Here is a 14,996-nt window from a genome sequence, read left to right as displayed (position 1 = left end):
TCACCCCAATCCTCTTTTTTTTCCCCTCCTTTTAATTGTTCAGAAAAATGTTATGTCAGACCCTAACATAATGTCTACAGGGATAAGCCAGTGGAAATTACAGTGTTTGAAAATAGTTGTTAGACAATTAAATAGATAATAAACCATCTGAAGGAAAAATGCAGAGCCTCACTAGCAATTAAAGGGTGTTGAAGTAACCATACCATTACGTACTGTCTAGACAAGGGAAAATGTGTAAAACGAAGGGCTGTGATATTGACAACACTGTGGGGAAATAGGCACTATTATACACGCTAGCCACCCTGGTGATTAAGTATTTCCTCCTGAAGTATCACCTGGAACTATTGTATGTTACAGGGACTATAAACAATTTTTGGATTAAATAATTTAACTTCATGACTACTTTTTACTTATTTAATAGATAGCTGGTGTGAGGCATAGTATTGCTAACATACATACTTTCAGTCTGCAAGCCGACACTCTATCCACTGAGCCAAACTGGTTTCGGCTACTTTTAAAATATTTATACTTTTCACAATAATCCTTTGAGGTAAGTAGGAACCTTATCAGCATTTTTAAAATCAGCAAACTCATAAAATAGCCACAGGGATGTAAAGTACCGCATAGGAAATATAGTCAGTAATCCTATATATTGATAATAAAAGCCTAATACGCTAAGTGTCCAGTTGACCGATTGTTCAACCAATCAAAGTGTAATATGCTAATGATATGCTAAGGATGCTCAACCACTCTCTATGACATGCATTGACCATCAGGGGGCAGACGCTCCATCAGGTATGTGGGTCCTGCCAATGGGGACTGAGCAAGATGGGCCTGACACCTCTTGGAGCCCTCCAGTGGTCCCTTCCCAGCTGGCCATCCCCTTATGTCCCTCCCCACCCAGATCGTGCACTGGTGGGGTCCCTCAGCTTGGCCTGTGCATTCTCACAATCTGGGGGATGTCAGAGAGCTGGTTTCTGCCCAATCCCGCAGCCAGGCTGAGGGATTCCACTGGTGCACAAATACCATATAGTATTTTAATATGTATGATGCCAGGTGGGCAATAGACTTATGGGGGGATCACTTCATAAGTTATATAAATGTCTAACTGCTATGTTGTATACCTGAAAGTAATATAAAATAATTCTAAATGTCAATTGTAACTGAAAACAAATTTTATTTTAAATTATTAGCAAACTCTTAGGTTCACAGATTTGATAGTACCATATCTGAATTTTGATAGTACCATATCTGAAGTAAAAGAGCATGAAAGTGGCGGAATCAGGATTCAATTTCAAGCCTCTTCACCTAGGAAGACCTGCCCAGAAAGTGGTCTTTGCTTCCCATTTCAAATTATTGTCTCCAAAGGAATGGTACAACTAGGGCAAAGGGAGAAATTTATGCAAAAAATAATGTAATTATTACAATGATCACAAAAGGAACAATTGGAAAAGGCACACAAGTTGGGCCTGGCATGTAGTGGGCTCTCAAAAAGTGCTTACTTTTTTTTAAAGAAATGCTTAATTTTTAAAAAAGTTATTCTTTGAAAAAGGGGGTCTGGCCCTTTAAAAGTCTGAGGCAGGTGAGGAGAGGAAAGAGGCGGGTTCTGACGCTGACGTAGAAGCCTCTTGCTTCATTTACATGAGCATGCGTAAAGTCGCCCCTTGTTCTTTCTTGCGGCGCTCCTGTCCTCAGTGCGCGTGCGCCGCCTGAGCCCTGAGGCGCGTCTGGGCTCCGCCCGCCTACTTAGGTGGGTGGAGACGGTCGCGTGAGTTTGGTGGACCTGCATTCTCCCGCGCATTGCCCAGCCACGCCCCTTCTGCACATAGATCGCGAGATTGAAGAAGGGTTCCCGGAGTTGCGCTTGCGCTCTGGGAGCCCCTAGCCGGAAGTGGGAGGGGTCACGTGCCAAAGAGGAAAGGGCGAAGGGAGGAAACCTGACGGAGGTAAGTCTACCTGAGGGGGAAGCCGAATTTAGGAGTTTGACCCAAACGCCCTGCCTTTAAAATTACTTAAAGCTGGACTTAGAATATGAACACTTGAGAACTTCCACATTTAAAAAGTTTTGCAAGCCTGGCCAGTGTGGTTCGGTGGATGGCGTGTCGTCGCGAGGTCACGGGTTGGGTTCCGGCCAGGGCACATGCTGGGGTTTTAATGGATGTTTCTCTCTCGTCGATGATGATTCTTCTCCCTTCTCTCCCTCAGATAAAAACATTTTTAAAGTTTTACAGGGTTATTCTTTCAGTCCGCAGGCCAACGCTCTATCCACTGAGCCAAACCGGGTTCGGCTACAGGGTTATTCTTGTTACAGTGGAAAGAAGGTTTTCCCCAGCCGGAACCGGTTTGGCTCAGTGGATAGGGCATCGGCCTGCGGACTGGAGGGTCCCAGGTTCGATCCCGGTCGGGGGCATGTACATTGGTTGCGGGCGCGTCCCCGGTGGGGGGTGTGCAGGAGGCAGCTGGTTGCTCATCTAGCTCTCTACCCCTCTCCCTTCCTCTCTGTAAAAAAAATCAGTAAAATATATATATATTTTTTTAAATAAGCTTTTCCCCAAATTTTCTTTTCCCCATGAATTCTTACATTTCTACAATAGAAGGCTTCAAGACTCAATAAAGAGCCCTAGCCAGTTTGGCTCAGTGGATAGAGTGTTGGCCTGTGGACTGAAAAGTCCTGGTTTCCATTCCGGTGACCAGGTTGTGGGCACATCTCCAGTAGGAGGTGTGCAGGAGGCAGCTGATCGATGTTTCTCTCTCATCGATGTTTCTAACTCTCTATCCCTCTCTCTTCCTCTCTGTAAAAAATCAAATATATTTTTAAAAATTAGTTATATCCTAATTAAGGACCTAAAACACTGAAAGGAAAGGTGATTCTTGGGTGTTCTGGGAAAGTTGCTCGAACATTCTGTAGAGCTAAGGAGAAAAGCTTTTCTTGTTTGTAGCCACCATCTCCTTAGGCTATTTTCTCCTTGAGAGATAGGATTTTAGCATGATCCTAAGCCAAGAATGAGCCTGGTGTTACAAAAATGACTGTTTCACAGGTACCTCATAGAGCATAGAAAAATAATGAAAAAACAAAAAAGGAAATTCTTAAGTGGATTCAAAATACATTAGCTAGTACAGTCCTGTCCACAGGGAACTCACACAGGGCCTTGTTCTAAGAAGGGCCTTGAGCTTGCACAGCTAGCATGGCTCAGTGGTTGAGGGTTGACCTATAAACTAGGAGTTCATGGTTTGATTCCTGGTCAGGGTGCATGCAGGCTCGATCCCCAGTGGGAGAGCATGCAGGAGGCAGCCAATCAGTGATTCTCTCTCCTCATGGATGTTTCTATCTCCCTCTTCTTTCTTCTCTGAAATCAATAAAAATATATTAAAAACAAAAAACAAGGCCAATAAATAAATAAAAGGGCATTGGGCTTGGTTTAATGCTCTGCTATCATCACCATTTGGAAATTCTTTTTTTTAATCTTCCATTTTTTTAAAAATATATTTTATTGATTTTGTATAGAGAGGAAGGGAGAGAGATAGAGAGTTAGAAACATCGATGAGAGAGAGTCATCAATCAGCTGCCTCTTGCACACCCCCTACTGGGGATATGCCCGCAACCAAGGTACATGCCCTTGACCGGAATCAAACCCTGGACCCTTCAGTTCCCAAGCCGACGCTCTATCCACTGAGCCAAACTGGTCCCGGCACCATTTGGAAATTCTTAATTTTCATTTTGTACAATCTTACAAATTATGCAGTTGGTCCTGCTTCCCTCCTGCAAGTTTTCTGTCTTTGGTTTCTCTTTACTAATCCTACTCTTTCATCTCTTCTCTCTTCTATTTTCTCTTTTTTCCCTATTTTTTTTTCTTGCCCTCGTCCCCAATTCCTGTAAGCCCAAGTTTAAGTCTGTCATGGCCTCGTAGCCTCAAAACAAGTTCCTGCTATGACTTGAATTGTGTTCCCCCTAAATATGTTAAAGTCCTAACCCTGTTACCTGTGAATGTCACCTTATTTAGAAATAGTTGAGTTTTTGCAGATGATGAGGTCATTAGAGTGGATCCTAATCTCATAGGACTGGTGTCCTTATGAAAAGGGAAAATCTGGACACAGAGACAGAGACACAAGAATGCCACATAAAGATTGGAGTGATGCCCAGCCTGTATAGCTCAGTGGTAGAGCATTGACCTATGAACCTTATGAGTCCTGACCAGGGCCTGGTCAGGGAGGAGCCTGCAACCAAGGTATGTACCCTTGACTGGAATCGAACTTGGGACTCTCTGGTCTACAGGCTGACACTCTGTCCACTGAGCCAAACTGGCTAGGGCAATTAAAAAAAAAAAAAAAAAAAAAAAAAAAAAAATATATATATATATATATATATATATATATATATATATATATAAAACTTTTTTTTTTTTTTTAATTGGAGAGATGCTACCACAAGCTAAAGAACTAAAGATTTCAGACAGACCCCTAGAAGCTAGGAGAGTCATAGAGCAGATTTCTCCCTCACAGGGAACCACCCCTGCTGACACCTTGAGTCAGATTCCTGGCCTCTGAACTGGGAAACAAGATACTTCTGTTGTTTAAGCCACACAATTTGTGGCACTATGTTACAGCAGCCCTAGCAAATGACTGCAGTTCCCAACAAGTTTTGTTTTTTAAATATATTTTGGGGTTTTTTTTGTTTGTTTTTTGTTTGTTTTTACAGAGAGAAAGGCAGAGAAGTGATAGTTAGAAACATTGATGAGAGAGAAACATCAATCAGCTGCCTTCTGCACACCCCTACTGGGGATGTGCCCACAACCAAAGTACATGCCCTTCACCAGAATCGAACCCGGGATCTTTCAGTCCGCAGGCCGACACTCTATCCACTGAGCCAAACCAGTTTTTGGCAGTTCCCAACAAGTTCTTAATATATAACTTGTTGAATAAAGGAGTGAATGAATAAAGGACAATTTTATTGTCTATGGCTCTTCAAAAGATGACAAAAGAGGTAACAAGATAATAGATTTGCCCAACCTTTTGAACCTGACGAGGGCCCTTTCTGTAACCTTCATTTTCTCCTGTGACATTGTCACTGTATCTGATTAGTACTGGCTTTGTCCTGTGCCTCGCACTGGTCCTGGGCCATATAACCTGGGCTGGGAGAATGGGTGGCAATGGTGGTGGACACTGTCGCTTGCTACTGAAATTCAACACCCCTCCTCCCTTTCCTCCTTGAGGGCAGATCTCCAAATGTGTTAGCTTCCTTTTTATCCAGGAAAAGGAATCCATTCCCGAGTCAGGAAGTGAGTTATAATTGGGCATATCTTTTCTGTCAAGTAGTAAATTTAAAAAAAAATATATATTTTATTGATTTTTTACAGACAGGAAGAGAGAGGGATAGTTAGAAACATTAATGAGAGAGAAACATCGATCAGCTGCCTCCTGCACACCCCCCATTGGGGATATGCCCACAACCATAGTATATGCTCTTGACTGGAATCGAACCTGGGACCCTTCAGTCCGCAGGCCAATGCTCTATCCACTGAGCCAAACCGGTTTTGGCTCAAGTAGTAAACTTTTTACTTTTTTTTTTTTTCCTGGCTTTGCAGGCCAAAGATTCTCTGTTATTTATTTATTTATTTATTTATGTTTTAATTTTATTTATTTTAAATATTTTATTGATTTTTTTTTACAGAGAGGAAGGGAGAAGGATAAAAAGTTAGAAACATTGATGGGAGAGAAACATTGATCAGCTAGCTGCCTCTTGCACACTCCCCACCGGGAACGTGCCCGCAAACAAGGCACATGCCCCTGACCGGAATCGAACCTGGGACCTTTCAGTCCTCAGGGGACTCCATCCACTGAGCCAAACTGGTTAAGGCGATTCTCTGTTATTTATATATACATATATCTGACAACTAACTGCACTTCTATATAGTGAATGAAATTGAGATTGTGTTGCAAATAAAGGGGTCTCATTCGTTATTCAAAATGTTAGGCCCTGTTTTACTTGCTTCTGGTGGCTTGTACACAAAAAAAATTTATATCTCACAGTTCTGAAGGCTGAAATTCCAAGGTCAGGGTGCCAGCGTGGTTGGCGGAAAGCTCTCTCCCAGGTTGCTGATTTCTCTCCTTGTATCTTCATATGGTAGAAGAGGGACTAGGGAGCTTCATGGGGTCTCACTCTCTTTTTTTGTTTAATCCTCACCTGAAGATACTTTTCCATTGATTTTTAGGGAGAGTGGAAGGGAAGGGAAGAGCCAGCTAGAGGAACATCGATGTGAGAGACACATCAATTGGTTGCCTCCCACATGTGCCCTGACTAGGACCGGAGATCGAGCCTGCAACCAAGGCACATGTCCTTGACCGGAATAGAACCCAGAACCTACCAGGAGGTGGGCCGATGCCCTATCCACTGAGCCAAACTGGCTAGAGCTGTGGGGTCTCTTTATAAGAGCACTCATCACCTTCATGAGGGCTCTACCCTCATGGCCTAATCACTTCCCAAATGCCTCATCTGATACCATCACATTAGGAATTGGGATTCCAACGTTTGAATGGGTGGTGGTGGGGCGGGGAGCCACAAACATTCAGACCATAGCAGGCCCTAAATAGAAATCAACAATAAGGAAATTTCATAATCCTAGGTGCCATTCCAAGGAAGGGTTCTGAATGACAAATTCATTCTTTATCCCAGATGGTCAGTGAGCTTTTGCAATAAAATTGGCAGCCCCCTATTCTGAAGGCAGATAGCAATAAACATTCTTTTAGCTCACTCAGTTGCAGTTTGGCTGATTGCTGGCCCTTGGCTGGGCAGCTCTGTACCAAGGGTCTCTTCCTCCCTCTGAGGTCAGCGGGTAACTCAGGAATACTCTCCTCACCGCAATGGCAGCAGGGAGCAAGTCTATTCATGCAATGTTTTCAGAGTCATTGGTAACGTCCCGAACAAGCTCCCCACTGAAGAGGTAGGAAGGACACTCTGCCCAGGGTGTATACAGTGCTCTATTGATTTGCTTACAATGAGTCTTTTACAACAAAGCACCCTGTCAGGTTCCTAGTTATGCTATGATGACAAGAAATATGCCGAGGTACAAGCCCCCGCACTGGAATTTACTGGATAAACCAGATAGGCATTACTCTCTGAATCTCAGTTGCCTCATCTCTGCAATATACCATAGTAACATTTACCTTTTGGGATTGTTCTGAGGATTAAATGAAATATTCTTTGTGAAAGCATATCATAAACAGCAACTATTTACATTGGAGGTGTGTGGAAAATATATAAATGGTGATGCCTATTCTGTTGTCTGTGGAGAGCTGAGAGGCACTGAGCAGTTGGTAAATTCTTGAAGTGCCTATTCTGGCAGGTGACACTTACCTCCCCATTTCAAATAGCTCTGTAGCAGATTTCATGAAAACCTACTTAGACTCTTTAAAAAAATCACCAATCATATGCAATATACTTTTCTTTTTAAAAAATGTATTGATTTGAGAGAGAAACACTGATTCGTTTTTCCATTTGTTTATGCATTCATTGGTTGATTCTTATATATGCCCTCATGGGGGATCAAACCCACAACCTTGGGATGTCGGAACAACTCTCGAACCAATTGAGCCACCAAACCAAGAAATATTTTTTTTAGCACGGCCGGTGTGGCTCAGTGATTGAGCATCAACCTATGAACCAGGAGGTCACGGTTCAATTCCTGGTTAGGGCACTTGCCCAGGTTGCAGGCTTCATCCCCAATGTGAGGCATGCAGGAGGCAACCAATCAATGATTCTCATCATTGATGTTTTTATCTCTTTCTCCCTCTTCCTTCCTCTCTGAAATCAATAAAAAAATATTTTTAAAAAAACCCAAATAAGATCTCGTGTCAGCTGCTGAGTTAAAGGAGGTGGCAGGGACGAGCACAGCCACTGCAGCCAGGGGAGGAGAAGGCGGCTCCGGCGGCGGCAGCGGCGGCGGCGACTCTTAGCGGCCCAGACAGCGGGGAAGACGACCAGGAGGGTGGCGGCCGAGCTCGGTTTCGGCTCCTAGAGGAGTTGGCGGCGGTGCGACCTGGGGAACCGGCATTGATGTCCAGCTCGCCGCTGTCCAAGAAACGTCGCGTGTCCGGGCCTGATCCGAAGCCGGGTTCTAACTGTTCCTCCGCCCACTCTGTGCTGTCTGAAGCGTCCTCGGTTCCAACCAACGGAATGGCAAAGAACGGCAACGAAGCAGACATAGATGAGGGCCTCTACTCCCGGCAGCTCTACGTGTTGGGCCATGACGCAATGAAACGGCTGCAGACCTCCAGCGTACTGGTATCAGGCCTTCGGGGTCTCGGCGTGGAGATTGCCAAAAACATCATCCTTGGCGGGGTCAAGGCTGTCACCCTGCATGACCAAGGCACCGCCCAGTGGGCTGACCTCTCCTCCCAGTTCTACCTGCGGGAGGAGGACATTGGCAAAAACCGGGCTGAGGTCTCCCAGCCCCGCCTCGCCGAGCTCAACAGCTACGTGCCTGTCAGCGCCTACACCGGCCCCCTCGTTGAGGACTTCCTGAGTGGCTTTCAGGTGGTGGTCCTCACCAACAGCCCCCTGGAAGACCAGCTGCTGGTGGGTGAGTTCTGTCACAGTCGTGGCATCAAGCTGGTGGTGGCAGACACACGAGGCCTGTTTGGGCAGCTCTTCTGCGACTTTGGAGAGGAAATGGTCCTCACCGATTCCAACGGGGAGCAGCCCCTCAGTGCTATGGTTTCTATGATCACCAGGGACAACCCTGGTGTGGTTACCTGCCTGGACGAGGCCCGGCACGGGTTTGAGAGTGGCGATTTTGTCTGCTTTTCAGAAGTACAGGGCATGGTTGAGCTCAATGGAAGTCAGCCCATGGAGATCAAAGTCCTGGGTCCCTACACCTTCAGCATCTGTGACACCTCCAACTTCTCTGACTATATCCGTGGCGGTATCGTCAGTCAGGTCAAAGTACCTAAGAAGATCAGCTTTAAATCTTTGCTGGCCTCCCTGGTGGAGCCCGACTTCGTGATGACGGACTTCGCCAAATTTTCCCGGCCTGCTCAGCTGCATATTGGCTTCCAGGCCCTGCACCAGTTCTGTGCTCAGCACGGCCAGCCCCCTCGGCCCCACAATGAGGCGGATGCCACAGAGCTGGTGGCCTTAGCGCAGGCCGTGAATGCTCGAGCCCTGCCAGCAGTGCAGCAGGAGAGTCTGGACGAGGACCTCATCCGGAAGCTGGCATACGTGGCTGCTGGGGACCTGGCCCCCATCAATGCCTTCATTGGGGGCCTGGCTGCCCAAGAGGTCATGAAGGCCTGCTCTGGGAAGTTTATGCCCATCATGCAGTGGCTGTACTTTGATGCTCTGGAGTGTCTCCCTGAGGACAAAGGGGCCCTCACAGAGGACAAGTGCATCCCGCGCCAGAACCGCTATGACGGGCAGGTGGCTGTATTTGGCTCAGACATGCAAGAGAAACTGAGCAAGCAGAAGTACTTCCTGGTGGGTGCAGGAGCCATTGGCTGTGAGCTGCTTAAGAATTTCGCCATGATTGGGTTGGGCTGTGGGGACGGCGGAGAAATTGTCGTCACAGACATGGACACCATTGAGAAGTCAAATCTGAACAGACAGTTTCTGTTCCGGCCCTGGGATGTTACGAAGTTGAAGTCTGACACCGCTGCTGCGGCTGTGCGCCAGATGAATCCGCACATCCGGGTGACCAGCCACCAGAACCGTGTGGGCCCTGACACGGAGCGCATCTATGACGACGATTTCTTCCAAAACCTGGATGGGGTGGCCAATGCCCTAGACAACGTGGATGCCCGTATGTACATGGACCGCCGTTGTGTATACTACCGGAAGCCACTGCTGGAGTCGGGCACGCTGGGCACCAAGGGCAACGTGCAGGTGGTGATCCCCTTCCTGACAGAGTCGTACAGCTCCAGCCAGGACCCGCCTGAGAAGTCCATCCCCATCTGCACCCTGAAGAACTTCCCCAACGCCATCGAGCACACCCTGCAGTGGGCTCGAGATGAGTTTGAAGGCCTCTTCAAGCAGCCGGCAGAAAACGTCAACCAATACCTCACAGACCCCAAGTTTGTGGAGCGGACCCTGCGGCTGGCGGGCACCCAACCCTTGGAGGTGCTGGAGGCCTTGCAGCGCAGCCTGTTGCTGCAGCGGCCACAGACCTGGGCCGACTGTGTGACTTGGGCCTGCCACCACTGGCACACCCAGTACTCTAACAACATCCGGCAGCTGCTGCACAACTTCCCTCCTGACCAGCTCACAAGCTCAGGAGCCCCCTTCTGGTCTGGACCCAAACGATGTCCGCACCCGCTCACCTTTGATGTCAACAACCCCCTGCATCTGGACTACGTGATGGCTGCCGCTAACCTGTTTGCCCAGACCTACGGACTGGGAGGCTCTCAGGACCGAGCTGCCGTGGCCACGCTCTTACAGTCCGTTCAGGTCCCCGAGTTCACCCCTAAGTCTGGCGTCAAGATCCACGTCTCTGACCAGGAGCTGCAGAGCTCCAGCGCCTCTGTTGATGACAGCCGTCTAGAGGAGCTCAAGGCCACACTGCCCAGTCCAGAAAAGCTCCCTGGGTTCAAGATGTACCCCATCGACTTTGAGAAGGATGACGACACCAACTTCCACATCGATTTCATTGTGGCTGCATCCAACCTCCGGGCAGAGAACTACGACATTCCCGCCGCCGACCGGCACAAGAGCAAGCTGATTGCAGGGAAAATCATCCCGGCCATCGCCACGACCACAGCAGCCGTGGTTGGCCTTGTGTGCCTGGAGCTGTACAAGGTGGTTCAGGGGCACCGAAAGCTGGACTCCTATAAGAATGGTTTCCTCAACTTGGCCCTGCCTTTCTTCGCTTTCTCTGAGCCCCTGCCCGCACCCCGTCACCAGTACTATGCCCAAGAGTGGACGTTGTGGGATCGCTTTGAGGTACAGGGGCTGCAGCCTAATGGCGAGGAGATGACCCTCAAGCAGTTCCTTGACTACTTCAAGAGCGAGCATAAATTGGAGATCACCATGCTGTCCCAGGGCGTGTCTATGCTCTATTCCTTCTTCATGCCAGCCGCCAAGCTCAAGGAGCGGTTGGATCAACCGATGACCGAGATCGTAAGCCGTGTGTCGAAGCGAAAGCTGGGCCGCCATGTGCGGGCACTGGTGCTTGAGCTGTGCTGCAACGACGAGAGCGGCGAGGATGTCGAGGTCCCCTACGTGCGATACGCCATTCGCTAACCCCAAGCCCCCCTTCTCCAGGGCCCTTCCCGCCCGGGGCTCCCATGTGACTCGTGGCAGTGGCCCAGCGAGCCAAGCCTGGCATTCCCTCCTCGTCCCCCTGCCCGATCCCTCCTGCCACTGCTTCCTACCTTGTTCAGAACCTTGAATCCTAATAAACAGTTATTAATTCGGGGAAGAAAAAAAAAAATCTCAAATAAGAAACTCCCTGGTTTTTTTTATCAGTGATAGCCTGGGAGTATCATTTGTGTACTGTTCATACAATAGAATGTCACAGCAGTGAAAGCAAACAAATTATAGTCACATGGATATGACTTAAAATCATAATATTTAGTGCAAAGAAGACAGGCATGAAAAGGAACCAATCAACCAAGAAATAAAGTATCATTTTATTTCTAAAAGTTCCAGACTAGGAAAAGCAAATCCATGTTATATAGGGATGCAAACCTAAGTGGTAGAACTACAATGAAAAGCAAATAAATTACCATAAAAATTAGGATTCTGGTTACCTCTGTGGGGAAGGAAGGAGTTCAACTGGGAACCAGCATGTATGAGGCTTCTGGTGGGGCAAACTGGGCGTAGTCACATAGATGTTCACCTCATAATTGTTTGTTAAACTGTACATAATGTTTTTGCACTGTTCTGCATGCAAGTTTCACAAAAATTATTTTCCTTCTTTCCTCTTCCCACCCTTCCCTTCTTTCTTTTGAGATTTCCCAAAATAAAAAACACAAAAATTAAACATATATGTAATGATATGTTTTCATCTTTCCCATTCTGTATTTACTTGTTAGTTACCCTTATGCTGGGATTTGGGGGCCCCAGCATCAACCTCTATAATTCCTTAAACTGAGAGATGGAATTTGGAGTTGTGCTTCACCATCACAAAATTCTCCTGGGTGGAAATAATTGGGAAGTCTTGTGTTATTAGTCAGACATTGTTTTCCCTTTAAAGATTCTTTAATATCTTTTGTGTGATGCGATATTTAACACTACGCACCCTATGTATGCACAGGAGCCCTATCTAGCTTTGCCCATTATTGTAATCCAGTATCTGGCATGATGCTTGACACATAGTAACCACTCAAATACATATTATTGTTATAATTATTTTGAGATATATTTTTATTGATTTCAGAGAGGAAGGGAGAGGGAGAGAGAGATAGAAACATCAGTGATGAGAGAGAATCATCGATGGGCTGCCTCCTGCACACCCCACACGGGATTGAGCCTGCAACCAAGGTACATGCCCTGGATCAGAATTGAACCTGGGACCCTTCAGTCCGCAGGCTGACATTCTATCCACTGAGCCAAACCGGTTAGGGGCAATACATATTCTTTAAAACAAATTTATTAAGTAAGGTAAGTCACCTATGCCTGGCGGGTGTGGCGCAGTGGTTGAGCGTTGACATATGAACCTAGAGATCACAGTTTGATTCCTGGTCAGGGCACATACCCAGGTTTGGGTTCTATCCCCAGTAGGGGGCGTGCAGGAGGCAGATGATCAATGATTCTCATCGATGTTTCTAACTCTCTTTCTCTCTGAAATCAATTTAAAAAATATATTTTTTAAAAAGTCACCTACCATAGCCTTAGCCGATTTGGCTTAGTGCAGTGGTCAGCAAACTCATTAGTCAACAGAGCCAAATATTAACAGTACAACGACTGAAATTTCTTTTGAGAGCCGAAAACTGACTTCTGCGCGCGGGCCACGAAGTTTCAATTGCACTTTTCGTGTGTCTCCACACATGGTATTTTGTGGAAGAGCCACACTCGGGCCAAAGAGCCGCACGTGGCTCGAGAGCCAAAGTTTGCCAACCACTGGCTTAGTGGATAGAACAACAGCCTGCAGACCAAAGGATCCCGGGTTCAATTGAGGTTAAGGGTACATACCTAGGTTGCAGGCTCCTCCCTGGCCCGGACCCTAGTCAGGGTTTGTGTAGGAGGCAACCAATCGATGTGTTTCTTTCATATTAGTGTTTCTGTCTTCCCTTCTCATTTCCACTCTCCCTAAAAACCAATGGAAAAATACCCTTGGGTGAGGATTAACAACAGTAAAAACAAAAAGGCACATAAAATTCACTTTAAAAAAATATTTTTTATTGATTTTTTTTTTTTTTACAGAGAGGAAGAGAGAGGGATAGAGAGAAACACCGATGAGAGAGAATCGTCAGATCAGCTGCCTCTTCATACTCCCCACATCCCCAGTGGGGATGTACGCAACCAAGGTACATGCCCTTGTCTGGAATCCAACCTGGGACCTTTCAGTCCGCAGGCCGACCCTCTATCCACAGGTTTCGGCTAAAATTCACTTTTTAAAGGGTAAACTTTTTGCTCTAGCCAGCTTGGCTCAGTGGTTGAGCGTTTACATATGAACCTAGAGATCACAGTTTGATTCCTGGTCAGGCCACATACTAGGTTCTATCCCCAGTAGGGGGCTTACAGGAGGCAGCTGATCAGTGATTCTCATCATGGATGTTTCTCCTCCATTCATTTCTCTGAAATGAATAAAAACATTTTTTTTTAAAGGAATATTTGTTAAGAATGTTTCTTTTTACCCTTTGTTGGAAGAAACAGAAATGATGAAGAGTGGCCAGCAGGTGGCGCAATGAAACAACATTGAATCTCTCAGTCATTTAAAAAAAAGGCCAAGGCAGAGGCAGAAAGCAGAGCTTGGACCTGCAGATTTCAACCGAGAGAGAACATGTCATTCAGATTCGGCCAACATCTCATCAAGCCCTCTGTGGTGTTTCTCCGGACAGAACTGTCCTTCGCCCTCGTGAACAGGAAACCCGTGGTCCCAGGACATGTCCTGGTGTGTCCCCTCCGGCCAGTGGAGCGTTTCCGAGATCTGCGTCCCGATGAAGTGGCTGATCTGTTTCAGGCAACCCAGCGGGTCGGCGCGGCGGTGGAAAAGCATTTCCAGGGGACTTCTCTTACTTTTGCTATGCAGGATGGCCCCGAAGCCGGACAGACCGTGAAGCACGTTCACATCCATGTTCTGCCCAGGAAGGCTGGAGACTTCCACAGGAATGACAGCGTGTACGATGAGCTCCAGAAACATGACAAAGAGGAGGCAGACTCCCCAGCCCTGTGGAGATCGGAGGAGGAAATGGCAGTAGAAGCCGAGGCGCTTCGGGCCTACTTCCAGTGAAACGGGCAGGAAAAGCAACTTGGACAAATCCCGAGGCATAAGGAAATGGTCCTTGTTCTCAGGACTCTGCGGCATTGGAAGTGACGCTGAGCAGACTTGATTACATCCTACAATTTGGCAACCTTTTGCTCAGCATTTTATAGCCCTGCGGAAAACCACCCAGTTATGTTTCCATCGCGATGTCTGACAGGCTAACTTCAAAACAACGGCATTGGTGGCCCTTCCACACTCCTGGTCTGCGCAACTCAGAACAGAGCCCTTTCTACATTGCCCCTCCGCCTGGATGGGAATAAAATGGCAGTTAAGATAAAATAAAAATAAATAAATAAATAAATTTAAAAAAAACATGGAAAGCAGCCAACATTTCATCTGGTCATTGGAAAACATTTTGGTGCATTTCCCACCACCTACAATTTTTCTCCAAAACGGGCCATCATACAAAAGAACCTGTTAAATACAACCTTATTGAGGGAAACTGTCAAATCTAATTCTTCAAATGCAGGGAACAAAAAGAAAAACATAGACATTGGTGTTTCCTCCCTGTTGTTTGTCAGAGGGACTTCAAAATAATAGGATGCCAGAGCCCAGCATATAGAGCTTTTCTGTGTCTATGAG

General features: G+C 46.7%; 2 protein-coding genes across 3 annotated transcripts; both read left to right on the top strand.

Annotated features, from left to right (window-relative positions):
• The first annotated feature begins 1,884 nt into the window (after positions 1-1,884).
• Positions 1,885-14,693, top strand: FHIT (fragile histidine triad diadenosine triphosphatase). 2 transcript variants are annotated; one of them, XM_045585567.1, is made up of 2 exons: positions 1,885-1,946; positions 13,799-14,693. In XM_045585567.1, the coding sequence occupies exon 2, from the start codon at positions 13,932-13,934 to the stop codon at positions 14,379-14,381; it is 450 nt and encodes a 149-aa protein (XP_045441523.1). In that variant the 5' UTR covers positions 1,885-1,946; positions 13,799-13,931; the 3' UTR covers positions 14,382-14,693. The 2 variants fall into 2 exon arrangements, with proteins under 2 accessions (XP_045441523.1, XP_045441524.1); XM_045585568.1 differs by having other exon boundaries at positions 1,894-1,946; positions 13,805-14,693.
• LOC118725301 (ubiquitin-like modifier-activating enzyme 1) lies at positions 1,886-11,401 on the top strand. The gene is made up of 2 exons (XM_036448917.2): positions 1,886-1,946; positions 7,841-11,401. Exon 2 carries the CDS (start codon positions 8,051-8,053, stop codon positions 11,225-11,227), a length of 3,177 nt encoding a protein of 1,058 aa, XP_036304810.1. The 5' UTR covers positions 1,886-1,946; positions 7,841-8,050; the 3' UTR covers positions 11,228-11,401.
• Positions 14,694-14,996: the final 303 nt, after the last annotated feature.

The sequence above is a fragment of the Pipistrellus kuhlii genome, unplaced genomic scaffold (genome assembly GCF_014108245.1).
Source record: "Pipistrellus kuhlii isolate mPipKuh1 unplaced genomic scaffold, mPipKuh1.p scaffold_m20_p_20, whole genome shotgun sequence".
Taxonomy (NCBI): Eukaryota; Metazoa; Chordata; class Mammalia; order Chiroptera; family Vespertilionidae; genus Pipistrellus; species Pipistrellus kuhlii.
The sequence above is the reverse complement of the archived record's forward strand: the minus strand, read 5'-3'. Positions and strand labels throughout refer to the sequence as shown.

What these genes read in the sequence shown, in the direction of transcription:
- LOC118725301 (XM_036448917.2), top strand. Translation starts at nt 8,051, where the DNA reads ATGTCCAGCTCGCCGCTGTCCAAGAAACGTCGCGTGTCCGGGCCTGAT.
- FHIT (XM_045585567.1), top strand. Translation starts at nt 13,932, where the DNA reads ATGTCATTCAGATTCGGCCAACATCTCATCAAGCCCTCTGTGGTGTTT.